Raw genomic sequence first — 20,660 nt, 5'->3', positions numbered from 1 at the left:
AAATTCAGAGAAAGCTCTAACATACATGTACAAAACACTGTGAAGCATGTTTACTTGCTAAACAAGCAGTGGACTCTGACATAACATTAGTTCCCGTCCATATAAACTCATCATTACTCCCGCTCGCGTTTGACTGACAGCGGAGAGACTCACCCACTGTCTCGACAGACCACTCCCTCACAGTACTCAGGACAGAAGCGGTCGAAAGTGGACAAAAGAGATCCGATCGACGAAAACACATACCAAGTGTAAACAGCCTCTAGGGGAGCTGGAAAATGAGCATATTTTTAAAAAAGTGGAATGTCCCTTTAAGGCTTAATATAACGTAGATGGATGAGTTACAAATAAATTCACCCCCCTCACAGTTGTACCAAAAACACTTTTTGTAGCAGGCTGTAAACATATTATTTCTGCAGTAAAGTTGGGCATTTTAACATGGAGGTCTATGGGATTGACTCTCTTTTGGAGCCAGTCTCTAGCGGCCATCGATGAATTGCAGTTTAAGTCATTTCCATGTTGTCTTCACGATAGAGATCCAAAGGTTGCGTCTTGGTTAAACCAACGCAATATTTTTAAGAGTGTATGTATTTACTGTAATGCTGCTTTACAACAATGCAAAACTGTGGAAAGCACTATAGAGATCAATTTAAATCGACTTAAAGAAGAAACTTAAAGAAAAATTAAGTACTCGATTGTTTAGTTGTCTGATTACACAACATTGATTACATGTGAGGTCTTAAAGGCAAATCATAAATCATTTCAGCCTTCAGGAAGACCAAGGAGCAGCTCAGTTAACCCTTGATGAAAAAGCTTTTAAGTGCACTGTAAAATCCATCATTGTAAAATGGATAAACAAGACACAACTAAGACACTGAATCAATCAACTAAACTGCGAAACTGAAGAAAATTTCAGAGAAGTGACTAAGATGCAGCATCTAACAGTGATGGATCAACACTTTACAGCACTTCACAGATTTTGACTTTCTGAGAAAACCTGGAAGGAAGAAATTAAAGAGGGCACCATTAAATCATGCCAGAGTTTGCTAGAAGCCATCTGATGAAACCTGAAATCTTTTGAAACGTTTGAAGAAAATATATGATGACGCTAAAAATGAGCTCTCTGGCCTTGAAGTAAAGCACAAAATTTGGCACAAAACAAATATATAGCATCAAAGACCAGGCTTGCATCCAATTGAAGATTTTTGGTGTCTTGCAAACCTGGTGTCAACAAACTTGATCTTTGATAATTTGAAATTTGGGTTAGATAAAGAGGTGGCAACTGCCAATTTAAAAAGAAACATTGCCGCACATCTTCAATGCCACCATTGGTATATCCCAATGTGTAAAATATAAATGTAAGAAATTTTCTGGTCTCATTTAAAGCAGTGGCGTTGACACTGACATGTCATATTTTTGCTGTTATTTGTGTTTTACAACACATCAGTCCATATTAAATCTATATAGACTTATATACAAAGTGTGGGTTTTTTTGGAGTAAGGAAAGTTTTCAGTCTTTTATAATTTCAAGGGAGCAAATATTTTTTCTAAGCCTTTTATTTAAAAAAGACTTTGCTCAAATACTTCTGTCATTCACTGAAACTTTGCTGAAAATTTCAATTACAAACATCACAGCAGCTGATTCATGTTTGCAACAGGATGCATAAGCAAATTGACTGCAAGTTCCTTCCTGTCTATTACTGCCTTAAACTTCAATCTTCTTCTCTAGTTTCTCCTGTATGTGCAGGGAAATATAATATGCTATTGTGTTAGGCTATTAAAAACGTGCTGCCATAGTTCACTGGCGCTCTACACCAGATGCTGAGTAATTTCCGACCACTTTTTTGCAATCAAAAGCAAGTGTTATAAAGATGGTTTGGGTTCATCACCAATGACTCAAACAAAGGTTTATAAAAAGGCCATTTTGTAAAGTTTTTAGGATATGAATGACAAAGTATTTCACTTAATTTGAAAGAAAACTGCTTGAATCTGTTTAAATACATTAAAGTCCTCACATAACATGTCATAGTGCAGCTGGATTTACATCATGACTCAGATATGAAAAGTCTATGATAATGAGAAGCATTGGTTTGGCTAAACTGCATGTCGACAAAGTTGACAAGCCATTTATTAATTGAAAAGTAATGACGAATGTTTTACCTTGAATATAATGTTTAGAGAATTGATAACACCTATTAAATATGTTTTTTTATTATACACTCTTAAAAATAAAGGGAATAAAAGAGTTCTTCACAATAGTTGCGTTTTCAAAAAAGGATTAGTCCATTTTCTTTAAAAAAAATCCAGATAATGTCATCCAAAATGTTGATGTCTTACTTTGTTCAGTCGAGAAGAAATTATGGTTTTTGAGGAAAACATTCCAGGATTTTTCTCATTTTAATGGACTTTAATGAACCTCAACACGTAACAGTTTTAATGCAGTTTAAAATTGCAGTTTTAAAGGACTCTAAACGATCCCAAACGAGGCATAAGGGTCTTATCTAGCGAAACGATTGTCATTTTTTGCAAAATAAACCACAACTTCTCTTCTTTCTCCGGCTTTGTGATGAGCCAGCGCGACCTCACGTAAATGCGTAATGACATCAAAAGGTCACGTGTTGCATATATGAAATGCACATTTGTGGACCATTTTAAACAATAAACTGACACAAAGACATTAATTAGTAACATTCCACATACAACAATGTCGCAATTAACGGTCCTCTTTCTCCACACTTGTAAACACTGGGGCGTAGTTTCGATACGTCATCCGTGACGTCTTGACGTGAGGACATATTACGTGAGGTCGCGCTGGTGCGTCACAGGACCGGAGGAAGACGAGAAGTTGTGGTTTAAAAGAGCATATTTTTTATTTTCCTTTACAAAAATGACAATGTTTCGCTAGATAAGACCCTTATACCTCGTTTGGGAGTCCTTTGAAACTGCAATTTTAAGCTGCATAAAAACAGTCAAGTGTTGGGGTCCATTAAAGTCTATTAAAATGAGAAAAATCCAGGAATGTTTTTCTCAAAAAACATAATTTCTTCTCGACTGAACAAAGAAAGACATAAACATTTTGGATGACATAATGGTGAGTAAATTATCTGTATTTTTTGTAAGAAAATTGACTAATTTCACAAAAACTCCCATATATTGCAAAAAATTTTTTACATTTGATGTGGCTTTCCAGGCAATTCGAAAAAAAAGGATCATATCAGGATATTTTGTTTGCCGATACTGTATTGCTAAAAAAAATGCAAAATACTGATTTTTCTATTATACAAGATTCATGGCAGTTGTTTTGAGTTTCCATACCGACCGCTAGATAGCAGTTTTCTTATCTCTAAACTTTAAGAGTGACAGGAAGTTCTCGTATTGAGGTGAGATGCCAAAGTCAAATATTCAAACACAACAACAAATCTAATATACAGCTAACAGAACAACAGCAGTGTAATTACTTCCCTGTTCCCCGGCATCTCTGTGTTTACTCAGACCGGCCCTGTAGCAATGCGATTGGGCTCAAATCATAAAACAGTGGATCCCCTTCAACTCTGTTTACACATCAAAGTAATTTTTTGCTAAGATCTGCATATGGTGGCGTGTTCTTGATGACAGCTTTCCTAAAATTATATCCTTTTCAATCCCCAAAATAAGAATTTCCCAAAGTACTGCAATACTTACAGCACAGCAGTGTATCGCATTGTATCGTATGGCTATCACTGTATCGTGATACGTACCGAATCACCAGAGTCTTGCCGATGCACAGCCCCCTACCCATACGTGGCTATTCTCATGTATAAGGGGTTTGCCTTGCCATTAATGCTTGGATTACACACCTCCGTCTTCTTCAATTAAAAATAACAGGTGCATTCGACTTCATGTGGTGCAGCAAAAAACTGACCGGCGGATGACATTAAAGTACCACAAGAGTGATTTAAGCAGACTGCTACATATGATTTCTCGTATCACTCTGGAGGTAATATAATGTCATTCGCCTGTTGGTCTGTGCACCACCGCACTTATGTACGCACTTACGTAGGCATTACGTAACCAAAATAAAAAAAATATAAATCTGTCATCATGACTTCTGGAAGGACTTAAAGTGACACTCCACTTTTTGGGAAAATAGGCTCATTTTCCGGCTCCCCTGGAGTTAAACATTTGGGTTTTACCGTTTTGGAATCCATTCAGCCAATCTCCAGGTCTGAAAATAGTCCCCTTGGTAACTTTCAATAAGGGGCACTGCATAATATTATTGCGCCTACTGCAGCCATGTTACGGCAGCAAAGTCCTTGATTATTACGCCAGAATGAGAGTATAGTTCCATATCTGCCTGGAAAAGCACAACTTTTAATTTTATGTCTGTCTTAGTACACGATGTAACTACAGAAGAGTCAAGTTTTAAATGGGAAAAATATCAAAACTCTTTGGTTATTTTTGCGCGATGCTAATGGTCTAATCAGATTCAATGGATTATGCTAAGCTATGCTAAAAGACTTTCTGGAGCGACTACCAATAAGAGCAAAGCAGTGGAGTTCACGTCATTTGTCTCTTGTCAGTTACTGGAGTGGACGTTACTCATTTGATTACGACAACCAGATTTAGAAACACCTCCTAAAAGCCTCTTTGAATGGGATGAGCGACACACAGTGACAAAGTTGCTTGTAATGTGAATGCGGCTTTATCGTGAGAGGAAAATAAAATTTTATTTGCATTTAGAAGCTTTTAGGTTCTGTGTTCTTAAAGGTTTTTAATGAAACCATACAGCATGACAAAGAACCTTCACAAACTTTTTTTCAAGTGTATTTTGAAATCTCTGTGAAGCGTAAAATCTCTTCTCAGTATCCATCCCCAAATGTTAAAACAGAAAGCAGTACTCAAGCAAAACCGAGAGAACCTACTATTTGACAAACTATACATTTATGCAGCAAGATTGGGCCGAAACTGGTACTCACTGAACAAAGAAGAGTGTCACTGATTCGGATCACATTGAAAACATCACTGACTAACTGCTCATTAGGGGGCTGTTGTCTCAAGCAGGCAATAGTGTTGGCTTTCCAATGATTCACAAAGCGTGTCTTGTTGTCTTTGTGGGTGGCCATTACTCACTCAGAGTATGGCAGTTGTAATTACTTCCCTGTTCCCCGGCATCTCTGTGTTTACCCAGACTGGCCCTGTGGCAATGCGATTGGGCTCAAATCATAAAACACCCTTGCCTCCAGTAACAAAACATGTCATCTATGGCATATCTCGAAGTCAAGACTGCTGTACAGCCAGATAAGTCACAGTGAAAATGTGTTAACCTTGCAGACTCTCCGTGCTTTTCAAGGTTGACCACCTGGTGTTTTCTCATTAGCAAACTATGAGGTCCAAAGTCCAGTTTGGATAAAGCAAATGACAGGATGGTGAGTCGCTACTTACAATGAAATGATGCCTGTAGCATTTTCTAGTGTTCCTATTTGAGTTTTGTAGTTTTTGTTTTTGAACAAAGTGGAGAATATATAGTTATTTTATGCTTTGTTAACAATCTTAATCAATAATCTTCACAAACTGTTGCCCTCAGCCGCTTTTCTAAAGCCTCTCAACACCTCATTCAATTCACACACATTCAGTAGCTCAAGTAAAGTCAACTTCGCGAGGCAGCCTCACAAATGAAAGTCGTGGAGAGTTATTGAAGAGGCTCCTGAGGGCTTAAAGCATTAGCTGAATATTAAAACACCACATGAAATGATACCCATCAGATTTTAACATGAGTTCTTTTTATATTTGGCCTTTCAACTCAACCGCAGTGACTTCTAGTAATAAGTGCTTTTTCTATGAATGACCGTTTCCCAATGATTGAATGTAATATAAAATAATAACTCGGAGAAAGAGAAGATTGCTGGATTCACAGTCATCAGTTACTTGAACAGTTTGCTGCAATTTGTGTGCAACTCTGAAAGCACATATCTTGAATTATGGCTATTTATGAAACTCATAGAGCCTTGATTATACAACATAGAGAACATCTCACATCTTATCAACACCATCGAACTTAAAATATTGGGTGAATTCAGGTAGATTCACTCTATGCTGGGTTGTAATGGGTAAAATATGATCCAACCCAATCGCTGGTTCAAATTAACCCAGAAAATGTCAATTTTTTACCAAGCAGTGGGTAGACACATGCCAGCACAGGTTTATTGAAGCCCAATGGTTGGGTGTGTCCATATTCTATCCAAACGAAACAAAAGCAAATGCTGAAATCGGGTGCTTGGCCTGCCCTGCACACCTGAAATGTGACCCATTTTGAGTCCGTTTTTAAAGGGGACATTTCAGAAGACTTAATACGTCAAATAAATCTTTGGTTTCCCCGGAGTTTGTATGTGAAGTTTTAGCTCAAAATACCATATAGATAATTTGTTTACCACTTTGTAGGTGTGAGCAAAACTGTGCTGTTTTGTTGTGTCCTTGCAAATGAGCTGATCTCTGCACTAAATGGCATATTATCCCTTTATGACATCACAAATTTTTTCACATGCTTGCAGAGAATGGCTTACCAAAGTCACTGGGTTGATGTTTTCACTTTTTCTAAGTTTGATAGAAGAAGTGGGGACAAAATTATACAACTTAAACATGGAAAAAGTCAGATTTTCATGATATGTCCCCTTTAAAGTTTAGTATATTGCATATTTTACCCAACCACAACCAGAATAAAAAGTGTTGGGACAGTTTTCGACAGTCATCTGAACATACTACAGTATTTACTATAGTAAGCCGTAGTTAAATTCCTTAATATTTTAAATCTTACTATAGTAAATATTAAAGGACACTACAGTATTTACTACAGTTTATTCGTTTACTATAGTTAATACTATAAAATACACTATTATATTTAATAAACTATATAATAAACTATATTTTGTGTGTGTGTGTGTGTGTGTGTGTGTGCGTGTGTAGTATAATATAGTAATACTATAGTGTAATTATACTACAGTGTACTACAATTTATTAGTTTATTATAGTACATACTTTAGTACAGCCTACAGCATTTTATCATGAGGGAAGGTCAAAAAGTGTCCCAATAAACCTGAATTCACCCTTGTAACGGTGTATTAAAGTATATTGATTTCCAACAGAAGGAAAATGAATTTTTCACCATATTCCGTGATGTCAGATATCATCATATACTGTACTGTACGTTGGCATAAATTCTCACTCTTGCTTGCACCTGTTGCGTCAATGAATTGCTTAACTTCCGCAATTGTTCAAATGATGCGCCAATTCCTGAATGACAGCGGCTTTACCGATCTGATCGTTTCTCCGTTTCTCCATAATCAAATCCTCCAGACTCTGAAACTCCAGCACGTGAGACTGTTTATCAGGCAGGAGCAGCTTTAATCTGTACGGCTGTTTTCCTATCCGTATCTCTCCCCCCATCTTAAACTCCCGTTTACCGAATCGGCACCACGCGGCGAAACACTCGGAGTTCCTCCAGCTTAACTCTCGGTCCTTCGCGCCCACTTGCTCCATTGCGTTCTGTACCACCATGTCGGGACCGAGGGGTTTGAATTTATAAAGCTCGTTCACGATCCGTCCTCTCCTGCCCTGACTGGCATCAGTGAGGAAACTGTTCTTGATCTCCGCTCGGTGCAGGTGCACCACCTGAAAGTCGCCGACGTACACAGCCCAGTGCGGGTATAGGTTGCCGGACACGAACTCCAGCACGTCCCCGGGCTTACATCGGTTTAATAAATCCTCCGGGGTGAACGTCTGCGCCACGGTCCTCTCGTAAATGCACTCGTCGCGATGGTAAACGGCGCATTCCAGTTCGTTGCATCGCACCTCTTCCTTATTCCGCTCTGGTCCATCATGATGATGGAGGTTATGATCGTCCAGCTCGTCGTCGTCGCTCGCGAAAATGTACGAGACCCCGATCCGCGGGCCGTCGTCCTCGGCGTCGAGTCCGTTGGGGTCGCTCGTGGGAACTTCGGCGTAACTTAAGTGTGACAGTTTGTCAACCTGGTTGCCCATATATGCCGCTTCACCGGCCGTGTGATGAAGTGAGGCGAGCTCCACCTGTTACGAGCAGACGAGCATGTGGAAGTACTAAAACCCGCAACCTAATCACTTTAAACACTTTAAATCGCGTTGTTTTACTGTCAAAAGTAACAGGATAGTGTACATCCAGATAAAAATGTTTATGCTAGTGTTGTTGGTGATGTGTAATCCACGTAGTTTGTTTGTTCATACCTGATGCCTCCGAACAGAAACTTCTTGATGTACAGTATTGATGAAACGCGCCTAAAATTATGCGACGGTATCCGTAGAGAAAAATATAACACAAAAAATAAAGCAGTGTTTCGTTCGAACAGCTTTGGTCAAATTTGTTTACGATGTTTGTAAGTGTACGTGCTGTGTGTTGCTCGGGTGCGAACTAACAGGCAGAGAGCCGGAGGTAAAAAAAACATAAGTACAGCTACACACTTACACATGCTCCTGCATTTAAAGAGACAGAGCATCATTTTTACATCAATATAAACAACATAAAATATCCTAAAATCTGTTTAAACGGGTATAATCAAAAATATAATTAGTCGTTATGTAACACATTTGATAATTACATTAGGTTATTATGGGAGTGCCTATCCCACATGAAATTATAACTCTAGTGTACTATAATAGTAATTATAATATAGTATACTGTAGTAGTCTCTAATATTAAAGGATTAGTCCAGATGATTTACTCACCTTGTCATCCAAAATGTTGATGTCTTTCTTTGTTCAGTCGCATAGAAATTATGTTTTTTGGAGGAAAACATTCCAGGATTTTTCTCATTTTAATGGACTTTGATGGACCCCAACACTTAACAGTTTTAATGCGGTTTGGATTTGCAGTTTCGGGGGACTCGGAACGATCTTAGGCGAGGCATAGGGGTCTTGTCTGGCGAAACGATTGTCATTTTAGACAAGAAAAAAAAAAATATGCACTTTTAAACCACAACTTCTCGTCTATATCCGGTCCTATGAGGCGCCAGCGCGACTTCACGCAATACGTCAAGAGGTCACGAATGACGTATGCAAAACTACGCCCCAGTGTGGAGAAAGAGGACCGTTCCGACGTTGTTGTATGTCGAACGATACTAATTAATGTCTTTGTGTCAGTTTATTGTTTAAAATGGTCAGCAAATGTGCGATTTATGTAACACGTGACCTTTCCACGGTATTACGCAATCACTGGCGCGTGCGTCACAGCAGGATATAGACGAGAAGTTGTGATTTAAAAGTGCATATTTTTTATTTTTCTTGTCAAAAATGACAATCGTTTCACCAGATAAGACCCTTATGCCTCGTTTGAGATCCTTTAGAGTCCTATGAAACTGCAATTTTAAACTGCATTAAAACTGTTAAGTGTTGGGGTCCATTAAAGTCCATTAAAATTAGAAAAATCCTGGAATGTTTTCCTCAACAAAAAAAAACATAATTTCTTCTCGACTGAACAAAGAAAGATATCAACATTTTGGATGACATGGTGGTAAGTAAATTATCTGTATTTAAAAAAATGGACTAATCCTTTAACTATAGCTATTGATCATTAGTGTAAATACCGCAATCTACTTTTGAATATAGTAAGATTAAAAACTAGTTTAGGCGTACTATAATAATTATGATATTGTACTACAGTATTTGTGATTTTCTAGCTTCCCTATAATATAAACATTTTGTGAAGGCTTAGTTTTAAAAAGCAAACATATCAAGTCAAATGTCAATTATTAAGCCAGAATGATATTAGATTTATAATGAATAAAATTAAAGATTAAAACCACTAGACTCTCTAGGCATGGATAATAAAGAATGTTATTTTTCTACAGCTGGGTTTGTTGACTGATACCCATGTCTTATTCGATGACATGCCCCAATTTATGGCCTCACTGCCCCCCGGTGACACCCTGAATTTGTGTTGCTATACTGTAATTACAGTCACTAGGGAATCTGCTTGCCCATAGCTGAGACACCAACAAACTGAAAAGGGTTTCAACCCCATCAAAAAACTAAAACTTATAAAAAATGTGTTTTGTAACATATTTATTAGTACTTTCTTATATTTTTTACATATTTGTTATAACATATATTTTGGTGAATGTCAATGGCATGACAGAGGAAATGTAATTTCGGTACCCATTTAATTACAAGAGCATTTACACAGTCCCATCAAGTACGCACAACAACATAAGAGTTCCTAAAATGCAGGGTGACTTTATAAAACTATTGGGTTTTCTTTCCTAACACTGTAATAAGGTCAGGCATGGGGCTGGTGTCTTCTGGATTGTATAGATGCAAAAAGGAATGGCGTGGAGAAAAGAAGAAGTGAGGAGAGAACTGCACACAATACACACAACAACTCTACACACTCATGCAGCACCAATGCCTAATCTGTCTTCATCATCATCATCATTATGAAACACCACTATACGGTTCGATTGGGGAAACACTGCCAGCAACCTCAGTAAAGGCAAGAGGAAAAGATTCAGGCCACCGAGGGATACCTTTAAAATCCATAATTTCACAATAAACTTTAAACTTATACTGACATTTAACACATCTAGGTACTGATGGATTATGGATGATTTTGTTGTCACTACTTGCTACTGTGTGTGGCTCCCTCTGGACTAAAGCAGAAGCATTGCAAAAAGTGTCAGTATAACTGCTGTTAGTCTAAACAGGAAGTCTTTAAACTGGCCAAGTATATCAGCGTGCATTTGGTGATACAGCAGTCTGTTGGGCACAAAGCAAATAAGGTGGTAGAAAATAAAAAATCAACATAAAAAATTGGTCTTTGGTCTCAGTGAAGCAGAAACGCTCCTCTGCGAAGCAGAAATGAGACGGACAGGTTTTTAACTGGAATACGACCCTTCTAAATGCAAGATACTTTGAAATAAGTAAAATAATAAAGCAGAATATCATCCACAGGCTTTGTGCAAACGTAAACCTCATATTCATGTTTTCAAACCCTGCTGATTCAGTCAAGTAGTTCTAAGATTTTGTGCAATGATATCATGCATCAGGTCACAAAACATGACAATACAATTAGGCTGGGGTTCATATACAGAAGACCTGGGTGACTTCATCCAACCACTGGATTGGTCCTATGCTTTTCAAGCAAAGTCTATATACACATTAAAAGGATTTTTTTTGTAAATAGATTTTCTATTTTGTAATACAGTATCTGACAAACAGAAATGTGGAAGATTAGATGTGATTAAACTCTGTAGTTTTACTCTTGACCTCTAGACGCTCGCATCCAGACTTGATGGCTTCGTGTGATCCAGGGTCGCGGGGTAATGTGGTTACTCATGAAATAAGTGGTCGAATGTGGGTGCTGTGTGGAACTGAATGGGGTTGTTGTTTTATGTGGGTTGATCTTTCTGTGAAGTAGAAATCTGTAGAGAGGTCGGGGCTTTCCCACTCCACTCTTTCAGCTCGCCGTCCTTAAAGAACAGGTTGACTGCGGGGAGGGGAACGCCAGACTCTGCTGGGGGCTGACACAGGGGACCCGAAACCCCACTGTCAGGGTCTGCAGGCTGCTTGCCATCCTGTGAGGGATGGTGAACAGTAAAAATGAGAGGTCCCGCACATTCAAACCAATTAATTTTTATGACTATTCTAATGGTTTTTGCAGTTATTTGTTATCATTTGATTTAAGTGATGCAATCACAAATATAATTTCGACTGATATAATATATTGAAGCAAAGCATAACAGCTCAATTTGAAAAAAAAATCAATATTCAGAAAAATTCTGAACATTCATTTTTTTATTATTAACCTCCTAAGACCACATTTTTTTGTTGTTGTTTGCACCATTTCTGTGTAACTGGGACCTGTTGTAAACAAATGTGGACAATTACACTGCTTCACGTTCAAAGAAAAATATTTGGTTAATATATTTATCGGTTCTTCCTAACCCCAAATAGTTGTAAGAAATCTGAAAAAAGACAAACCAAAGCTCGGGTCTTAGGAGGTTAAGGAACATTAAAGCTGCCATCTGTAACTTTTGATCTTTTTTGCAACATTAAATTGCGAGTTACTTTACGGACTTATATTTACATGTATTGATAAACAACATACATTCACAACATACTTTTGGGAGTGACAACCAAATTTAAATAAGGAAGTAAATCCTCTAAACGATCGATATATGGGCTGAACTATTTTGAGGCGTAACTGTTTTTGAGCTTTGCTTATAAAGCAATTTTGAGTTAATAAAGTGGACATGTGCATGTCGTGATATTTTGGTCTTATTTTATAAATGTGAAGCATTTGGATTTATTTCACTTTATTATGGGCTTGTTCTTGTTCGCCGTTTTAAAGTGCAAGATCTGGCAACACTAGTAAATATACCAGGGTTCCCACACCTTAGTTAACTTCAAATTCAAGGACTTTTAAAAAACTTTCTAGGTCCAATACCCTCAAATTCAAGGACTAAATGTGGGGACACATTTCAAGTGAGAGAAAGGGTAAATCGTGTTACCTTTTAAGATACATTGGTACAGTTCCCTTTTGGGGGAACTCGCTCTGCGTCACTGCGGTGACACTTTGGGGATGCCTCCAGGGATAAGTGCGTCTGAACGAATATATCAAATTCAACCAATGGTGAGACTTAACGACAAAGACAGGGTGACGCGGGAGCCAGGAAATATATATCGCTATCTGAAATATTGCCAAAGACGGTGTACCAGGGACGCAGGAAGTATGCCAAAAGAGACGAAGCGTCTCGTTCCCTTCTCAGAGAACAACAGTTACATACGTAACCCGAGACGTTTTCATGTGTCAAACACAACTATGCAAAAAAGCATTTTGGTTAATGGTGCCACATGGTGATCAACAGTAAAAATGACAAATTTTACCTCTTTCCAACAGGAAAAAACACCAACAAGAATGCAGGATTATATTATGTCATAGCTTTGCAATCAAAAAATGTCATTATAATGGAAGTCAATGGGGCTAAAACTGTCACGAAAAGTAAATATGGAAGACTTTTTTTTTAATCTGATGCTGCACAAAAACTAAAAATGCATCAAAGCCCATGTTTATACTAATGTTTGACATGCCCAAGACTGTGATAAAAGGTATAAAAACACGCCACAATCACTTTTTATATTGAAAATCAGTCATTTTGCGCGTGGTTCCCCAAATCAGTTTCATAATTAATTAACTTGGCAATTAAAGAGTTAAAATCCTGGAATTTTTGTAAACATCTAGTAGTTTTGATCAGGACTGAGGTTGATTAACAGATTTATGCAAAAAAAAGAAAAATATTTATCCGATACATGTTTACAGCGGTTTAATTTAGCGGATGTTTTCATCCTGAACAACACAAAAGGGTAGTGAATTTGAACAACGCACAAAAGTTAAATATGGTATTAACCACTAGTTTTTCAGATTGATTCTCTACACACTGCGCAGAATTTTTATAAATGCAGTTGTCAATCTGCATTTTGCGGTAGTTGATTCAGTAGTAGATTCAGGTTATCACTCCCGTAAATTACTGAACTGTGTGTGTACAAAACAAACTTAAGCTCTAATGCTGCGTTTACACCAGCCACGGTAAAGGCGTGAAGCGCGAGTGATTTCAATGTTAAGTCAATGTGAAGACGCATTGATGCACGTCTGGAGGTCTCGCGGCACAGATTAGGTATTTGGTGCGGCGCGGAAGACGCGATTCCGCCTCATTCGCACGTCTAGTTCGCGCAAATGGCGCAAATTGAGAGCCTGGCGCGGTACGCGCGAATGGTGCTTTTTGTGCATTTTGCGTCTGACGCAAATTGCCGGCTGACGCCCAAATTGAAAAATTTGAACTTTGGCGGAATTTCGTGCTGCGTTAACCAATCAGGAACCTGCTTGCTGTGGGCGCAGCCCTGCCCGGAGTCACTCATTCAACCTGAAGGAATGCTTGATATTGTCCATAAGCAGTCACCAGGAGCTATACGACACAAGTTCTTAGTTCTATAAAGACAGGAATAAAAAGGAGCTCACTTGGAAGAGTGCCAGTGAGGACATCGGGCAACTGGTAAGTTGTAAATACACATTTCACTTTTGAATCATGTGCGTTTATCGACCCACGCCGTTTATTTTCCCCCTATAGTAAGGTTACCAAATACAAACCGGTAACTCTCTCGATAAATGCTCAATCAACATCAGTCATCTTGCAAACAGACAACCGCACAGCACTTGCCCCTCCCACAAGAAGCGGATTTTGCCCCTGACGCGCGTCAAATGCTTGCTTTTTTTAATGCATTCAAGCTGTTTAAGCGGCAAACTGGGTGCGGTAGACGCAATTTTGACGCCTGAAACGCGGTTGGTGTAAACGCAGCATAAAAGGTGAAGTGACAACGAATTTAGCTGCTCTGTGTAAGGGGCCTGATTGTTTATATACTTATTGTTTATTAATTTCTGATTATTTTTAACCCAATATTTTTTATGGATTTCATATTTTTATATTTCCATTAGGTTTTCCATAAACATGTGAACCCCAAAAGACTTTACAGAGCTAAAAGAAAGACAATTTTAAAACATTAAACTGGTGAAGATTTACCTGGAATGATTGAACAAAACTGAGAACCTTCAATGATAGTTTTCGACTGGAATGTAGTAACTCTTGAAGACTGCAAGAAAACAGATTATAAATAATATTTAGTCAAATTGGTACCATAAATAGTGTACAGTATGTATTAGGCATGGGCCGGTTACCAGTTTCAAGGTATATCGAGGTTTTAAACAGTCAAGGTTTCAAAACCACTAAAATGTTCTGTGATAACGTCTTCAAGGTATGAGCTGTGTTATTATATATACATTTTAGTGTTGCAATGGCAATACCGCAACACTGTGAAACCGTGGTATTTTTGCTAAAGGTTATCATATCGCCAGAATCTTATACCAGCCCATGCATAGTGTGTATGTATCAGAGATACTGGATAGTTATTTTGTCAATGACCTTTCTGATAGTGGTAAAGGGACAGGAAACAATAAGGGATGGATGGACATGAGCTGCATTTAAACTTGCAATGCACAAGCATCATAAATGCACAATAAATTAAAGCAGCCAACAGTGTTAGTAATCACCTGTTTGTGCCACACAGTTTGTGGGAGACAATCCTCTCACACACTTTGCGGTTTAGCTCAGAGCTGAAGAGGGGCATCCCAAAGCAGAGCTCCAGAGGAACCCATTCATCCTCACTGGAGGATCCTGGGAAGAAGAACAGACAGAATTTTCTGTGCACCTGGTATTTACTTGGTCACATCATTACTTGGCTTTCCCATCTGGAATCTGTGCATGCAGAACAGGAACGTCCTGAAGAAATCAGGGAAGTTTTCTATATCCCGACACAAACATCATCACGTTCTTCTGTATAGCATGTTTTATAATTAGAGGTTAAATTAGTCTGAGTTTGTCCACACCTTCTGTTCCCTGTTTCTTGCTGCCGTCTCCATTATTCTCCTCTGTGACCAGCTCAAAAGATTCATTGCTTCCATTGGCATCAAGCACTCCACTAAGCTCAGGGTCTCCTGTGAGGAAAGCAAAGAGAGTGAATCTAACGCTCCTTCGAGACCCTGAGGGAAGCATACAGCTTACAGTCTGATTAGTGATGCAAACAAACAAACATGTAGACTACAATTAAAACACTAATTGAATTAGACAGCAAAAAATCTGCTCTAATAAAACACAGCGGTGAAAGGCCGGACAGCGTTTCGTAATCTAATTGGAGCATTTATCAATACGGCCCAGAATGGCAATGCTCAGGCGGTTCAGGCTTTCAGTAATTGGTTAAATGGATAGCGTGAACTTGGAAATAGCTCTTAGCCTCACCGTCGGCGTCGCTGGGTCGCCTGCGATGTCTGTTGTTGGGGTTCAGCATGGTGATGTAGCCACACTGGTGCTCCAGATCCACCTTTTCCCGCAGAATCTTAAGGGCTTTGTGCCCACACATGTTGGAATATGAGAAGTCTATCAGAGGTAACACAAAATAAAGCAGTTGGTTAGAACGATATTGTGGAGTGCTTAAATGAGGATGTGAGCTCAAAACACTCTTTACCCCAATGGGAACATTTTTAAGCATTATCCTCATTAAAAGTGGTTAGACTTATCCAAAAACAAGCCTCTTAATTTAGGATAAACATTTTGCTGTTATGCAATGACGTTAATTAATACATTAGTACATTTTCTCTTTCTGGTGGAAATCTTGTACCTTTATCATTTCATTTTTTTTAATCTACAATTGATCACCCTTTATATTTGTCTGTGGGTTTTGCAGGTATTTAACAATTGAAAAGTATTAAAAAGAGCTTGTGACTTAACCTCGTAACTACATAACTTCACCTCAGATTTATTATAAACGAAGTGTCGCACATATTTATGACCGTTTCTGCTTGTTTGTAATGCTATAAAACTGGTCGTTTAAATGTTTGTGTAGTAATAAACTATAATTATGTACTGTGCATAGCACTTCATTTTTAATAACATAAAACTGAGCACCCACATAGCAAGAATTATGAGGTCATGTGATGCATTTACTGCAACTGATTCGATTTGTATATTCTCATGATGGACAAAACACTTGAAACTGCATTTAAAGTCGAAATGAACTTGAAATGAAAATTTTTTACAAATTACTTATCTGTGAGCTTTATTGTTTTAAAAAAAAATGTATGTGCCCTCATAATCTTTAATCAAAAACGCAAATCCCCTCCTCGAAACGATCTCTCTCCGCTCATATGGTATGGCAGGTGGGCAGGGTCCGGGAAAAGATTGCAAAGATTGCAACGAAGTCCAGCCCTACCTTTTTCATTTCAGAAGCTGTTTTATTCAGATGTACGTCTCCATGAGGTAAGTAAGACAATTTCTACTTCCGTTTCATGGCGACATTAAGCTTGATTTTAGTAAAAAGTTCATAATATTATGACACATGCAATGTTTTTTACCAAATAAAAGCCAAAATATCCAAAAATTAAAGCCAAACCAGGGCTCAACATAAAGGACTGCCCGGTGGCCTGGGGCAAGCATGAGAGAAGTTTGGGTCAATAAAAAGTATCGTCACTTGCCTGATCGGGCCAGTGCTTCACCCTCAGTCACTAAAATATATTTTCATCAATGTATATTATTTAACATCTTGGAAGCAGACATTTACTAAAACACGACGAAAGAAACAATGCAATATTTTGCACAGTTTGCTGTCAGTTTAAAGGTAAAGCAGAAAAGTTGGGAGCCTTTTTTCGTTGGAACATGTCTGTTGTATATGTATACAATTATATTTGACTTTTGAATTATTATTTTGAAATATGTGACACTGAATTTTTTTTAATGGGGCCAGTGAAAAATTTGGCAGGGCAAGTGAAAACCTGAACCTCTGGCCCGACTGGGCCAGTATAAAAAATTCTTTGCGTTGAGCCCTGCAAACTTTAATTAAATAAATAAATCAAGCATTTTTCCTAAAAAGTAACAATTTTAAATGTATAAGGTTTCCGCCCCTTACAACGGCAAAATTTTTAAGTATCCACATACTTTTTAGGCCAATGTATGAACAGAGTGCTGTGATTTCACCTGCTTTATGATCTTCCTCATCAAATGGGAAGGGCACATGGACAGTCTCACCATGCCCGTGCATTCCATGACCCTAAAAAGAGATGTGAAGTGAACTTTTAATACATCTAGGTATGAGAATAATGTTAATGGGTGGTCAGTGTCCCTGTCCATTACCTGAATGAGCACAGCAGAGTGGGTGAGGGCATCATTCAGCATTGTTAGCACATTAGACGTCGAGACAACCCCAGGGTCATGACCCCATGATGTAATAAGCAACCGGTCATAAACCTGAGTAGAAAAAAAGAGTATTAAGCATTTTTAAACACAGAATTAAATAAGCACTATTTACCCTACAAACAATGGTGAAGGTGAAGTGAAATGACTAAATTCACCATAATAAAACTGACCTGGAATATATCAGGTAGCTTTCGAAGCCTAGAGCCCTTGGATAGGAGCAGTGATGGAGGGCCTTGACCAGTGATGTGGTACAGGTAGAGTTTAAACCAGATGGAGCTAACCTCAGGAATGGCTGGGCCAATGTGCTGAAAGACAGACAAACCATACAATATGAATTTTATATAAAAACTGTGTCCATTTTCAAACAACCATCACTGTTAAAGTTTATGGCGTTCACACCAAGAACAATAACTATACAGAAACCTAGAGTTAACCTGATAAGGAACCCCCTCCCTTGCACATGAGGCTGCATAAACGTCATTGTAACTTTGAAGCATTCAATCTTCAGAATAGTTAGGGGCCAGTCACACCAAAAGCGTTTATGGCAGTTGCAGGTGCCTTTTTTGAATGATATTCTATGGGCAGGGCGCGTTTGCGCGCTGTTTATGCGCACCGAGCGCCTTGCGGTTTTTTGCCGCCTGCCGCGCACACGTTTTTGAAGGAGCGCTGAGAGCGGAGAAGCGCCCGACGTCATTCGCTTCTTTCCATTGTCCAATCGAATGAGGGGAGAGGCGGGCCTTACGTTGTGGTGAGGAAAGTTTACAGTTGCTTTGAACAACCGGACTTCACTCGCTCACTCTCTCTTGCGTGTTTGTGCACCTCTCATCTTCAAACAAGGTCAGAGCAAGCGTCCTCTTTTTAAAGTTTCTGCTAATATGACAGTTAACAGCAAAAGAGCGTTCACGCTTCAATATTTGATTGACAAGACAGCTGACTCGGTGGTTGCTTAGCAATATGAAAAGCCGCGTCGCACTGCTCTTTTTTTAAAAAGGCAGTGCGTCGCGCCTTGCGTTTGCAAGCGTTTAAAGCGCTTTTGGTGTGACTGGCCCCTTATGCGGCACATCGTTGTAAAGCTTAGACTTTCGGGATTCCATTAAGCGCACACACAAAGCATAATATGATTTTTACTAGCAGTCATAAAACTGTAATCTAGTTGTTAGTTACCTGAACCGGGCGGCGCTGATTTATGTTATTTACTTACCTTCAAAATCTTCCCTTTATCCGCTTCGGTGAAATTGTCCAAAACAAATTGTTCATAAATCCCCAAAAGTCCAAGGAAATGGAATATCCAATTTGTTCATCTCACAATCTTGACGTTTCTGACCAAATTACGATATAAATAATGTATACAATTAGTTCATTAACGGACATTCGTTCCAATCTCACTTTTCATTCACGATTTATAGTGAATATTTTTGGATGTCACGTTTATTGTGCAACGTCTGAGGAACAAATATGCCCCCTTGTGGTATTTCAGCCGTTCCATAAGAGGTTAAGGCCCATTCACACTTAAAGCGAAAGTACTGTCTGCGTACAGTGCGTGTGACGCAATTGTTGTCAGCAGAAGAGTGTGCGCATACTGCAACATTGCATTTTGTTGCAATGCCCATGTGTCGAACGTCTGTGTATACATATAAATCAAATAAACTATACTTTGCAAGGCTGTGCGTTTAAACCATGCACGCACATTCACGTACACATGAAAAAACTGACAATACTCCAGGGTTAAAAACGATAACTATATTAGCATTCACACCATTGTACGATAACGTTACGTTTTTTCTTAGCTCACATGCTGCAGTTTTACATTTTATAAACTACAAATAGGAATGTATTTTAACTGGCTGTCAATGTTTTATTATTCTTCAGTTAAAAAAATATCACTTTTTTTTACAAATCTCTTGAAAATTCTGGCTTTGAAAACAATCTAAACAGCATTTCAAAAAAGACATTTTTTCCTACATGGTGTAACTTTCGTAAAAAAAAACAGAGGCACAGAAAAGACCCATTTAGCTCGAATCATACTCTCAAGAGGACAGCGATCTGACTGCTCACTGAGCAAGCACACAATTGTGTGTGTGTCCCAATGATCACTCCTCCCTCCCTGCGGTCTGAATACAATCTCCCGGGTGAGCTGGGGCTACCTGAGGCGTGCAGCTGCTGATTGGTCGGATCTCGTTGCTCAGCGGCGCCATGGAAACTAGCAGTTTGTAGTTCTTGTTTAACACACGGCTGCAGGTGGCAGGATCCAATCCCAGCAGGCTCTCACAGCGGAGAAGGTCCAGAGGCAGGCCTAAAGAGAGACACAAACCTACATTAGTGCCAACCAGGACATGCTAACATGTGTCTACTTGTACCGCTTTATATTTGGAAGAAATTTAAGTGTCTCTGAGTGATACAGTTGAAATAAAGACATTAATAGTGACATGCATCAAAACTAAACAATATGACAGCAATTCATCTCACTGAAAATGTATAAACTAGGGTTATATTTTATATGTCTGTGTTGAAATGTGAAACAGGGTCAATAGGGTCAACTTTTTTTAATTGAGATGTATATATCATCTGACAGCTATAAATAAGCTTTCTATTGATGTATGGTTTGTTAGGATAGGACAATATTTGTCTGAGATAAAACTGCAGTATTTGAAAATCTGGAATCTGAGGGTGCAAAAAAATCTTCATATAAAGAAAATCGCCTTTAAAGTTGTCCAAATGAAGTTCATAGAAACACATTACTAATGATAACTAATTTTCATATAAATATCTTCATGAAAAATTATCTTTACTTTAAAGGAAACTCCAGCCACATATTTTTAAAATTACCCCATGATTTACTCACCCTGAGATACATATGACCATCATCCT

The 20,660-nt window shown here is 38.5% G+C and overlaps 2 protein-coding genes across 3 annotated transcripts in view; both read right to left on the bottom strand.

Moving 5' to 3' along the window:
- Positions 1 to 5,874: 5,874 nt before the first annotated feature.
- Positions 5,875 to 8,445, bottom strand: lratd2a (LRAT domain containing 2a). Its single transcript, XM_055220595.2, has 2 exons — positions 8,230 to 8,445; positions 5,875 to 8,055 (listed from the first exon to the last, which is right to left on the bottom strand). The coding sequence occupies exon 2, from the start codon at positions 8,008 to 8,010 to the stop codon at positions 7,228 to 7,230; it is 783 nt and encodes a 260-aa protein (XP_055076570.1). The 5' UTR covers positions 8,011 to 8,055; positions 8,230 to 8,445; the 3' UTR covers positions 5,875 to 7,227.
- A 1,600-nt stretch (positions 8,446 to 10,045) lies between these two features.
- The window catches only part of fam91a1 (family with sequence similarity 91 member A1), a 28,731-nt gene continuing 18,116 nt past the window's right edge, over positions 10,046 to 20,660 (bottom strand). Inside the window, exons 16-24 of one of the 2 annotated variants that reach the window (XM_073858219.1) lie at positions 19,937 to 20,085; positions 17,963 to 18,097; positions 17,730 to 17,843; positions 17,574 to 17,646; positions 15,843 to 15,980; positions 15,434 to 15,541; positions 15,098 to 15,221; positions 14,571 to 14,640; positions 10,046 to 11,570 (exon numbers count right to left, since the gene is read on the bottom strand). In XM_073858219.1, coding sequence (XP_073714320.1) covers positions 11,385 to 11,570; positions 14,571 to 14,640; positions 15,098 to 15,221; positions 15,434 to 15,541; positions 15,843 to 15,980; positions 17,574 to 17,646; positions 17,730 to 17,843; positions 17,963 to 18,097; positions 19,937 to 20,085 — 1,097 coding nt within the window. In that variant the 3' untranslated portion in view covers positions 10,046 to 11,384. The remainder of the gene's footprint in view (positions 11,571 to 14,570; positions 14,641 to 15,097; positions 15,222 to 15,433; positions 15,542 to 15,842; positions 15,981 to 17,573; positions 17,647 to 17,729; positions 17,844 to 17,962; positions 18,098 to 19,936; positions 20,086 to 20,660) is intronic. The other variant, XM_073858220.1, reaches the window with a different exon arrangement.

The sequence above is a fragment of the Misgurnus anguillicaudatus genome, chromosome 20 (assembly GCF_027580225.2).
Source record: "Misgurnus anguillicaudatus chromosome 20, ASM2758022v2, whole genome shotgun sequence".
In the NCBI taxonomy this organism is placed as follows: Eukaryota; Metazoa; Chordata; class Actinopteri; order Cypriniformes; family Cobitidae; genus Misgurnus; species Misgurnus anguillicaudatus.
The sequence above is the reverse complement of the archived record's forward strand: the minus strand, read 5'-3'. Positions and strand labels throughout refer to the sequence as shown.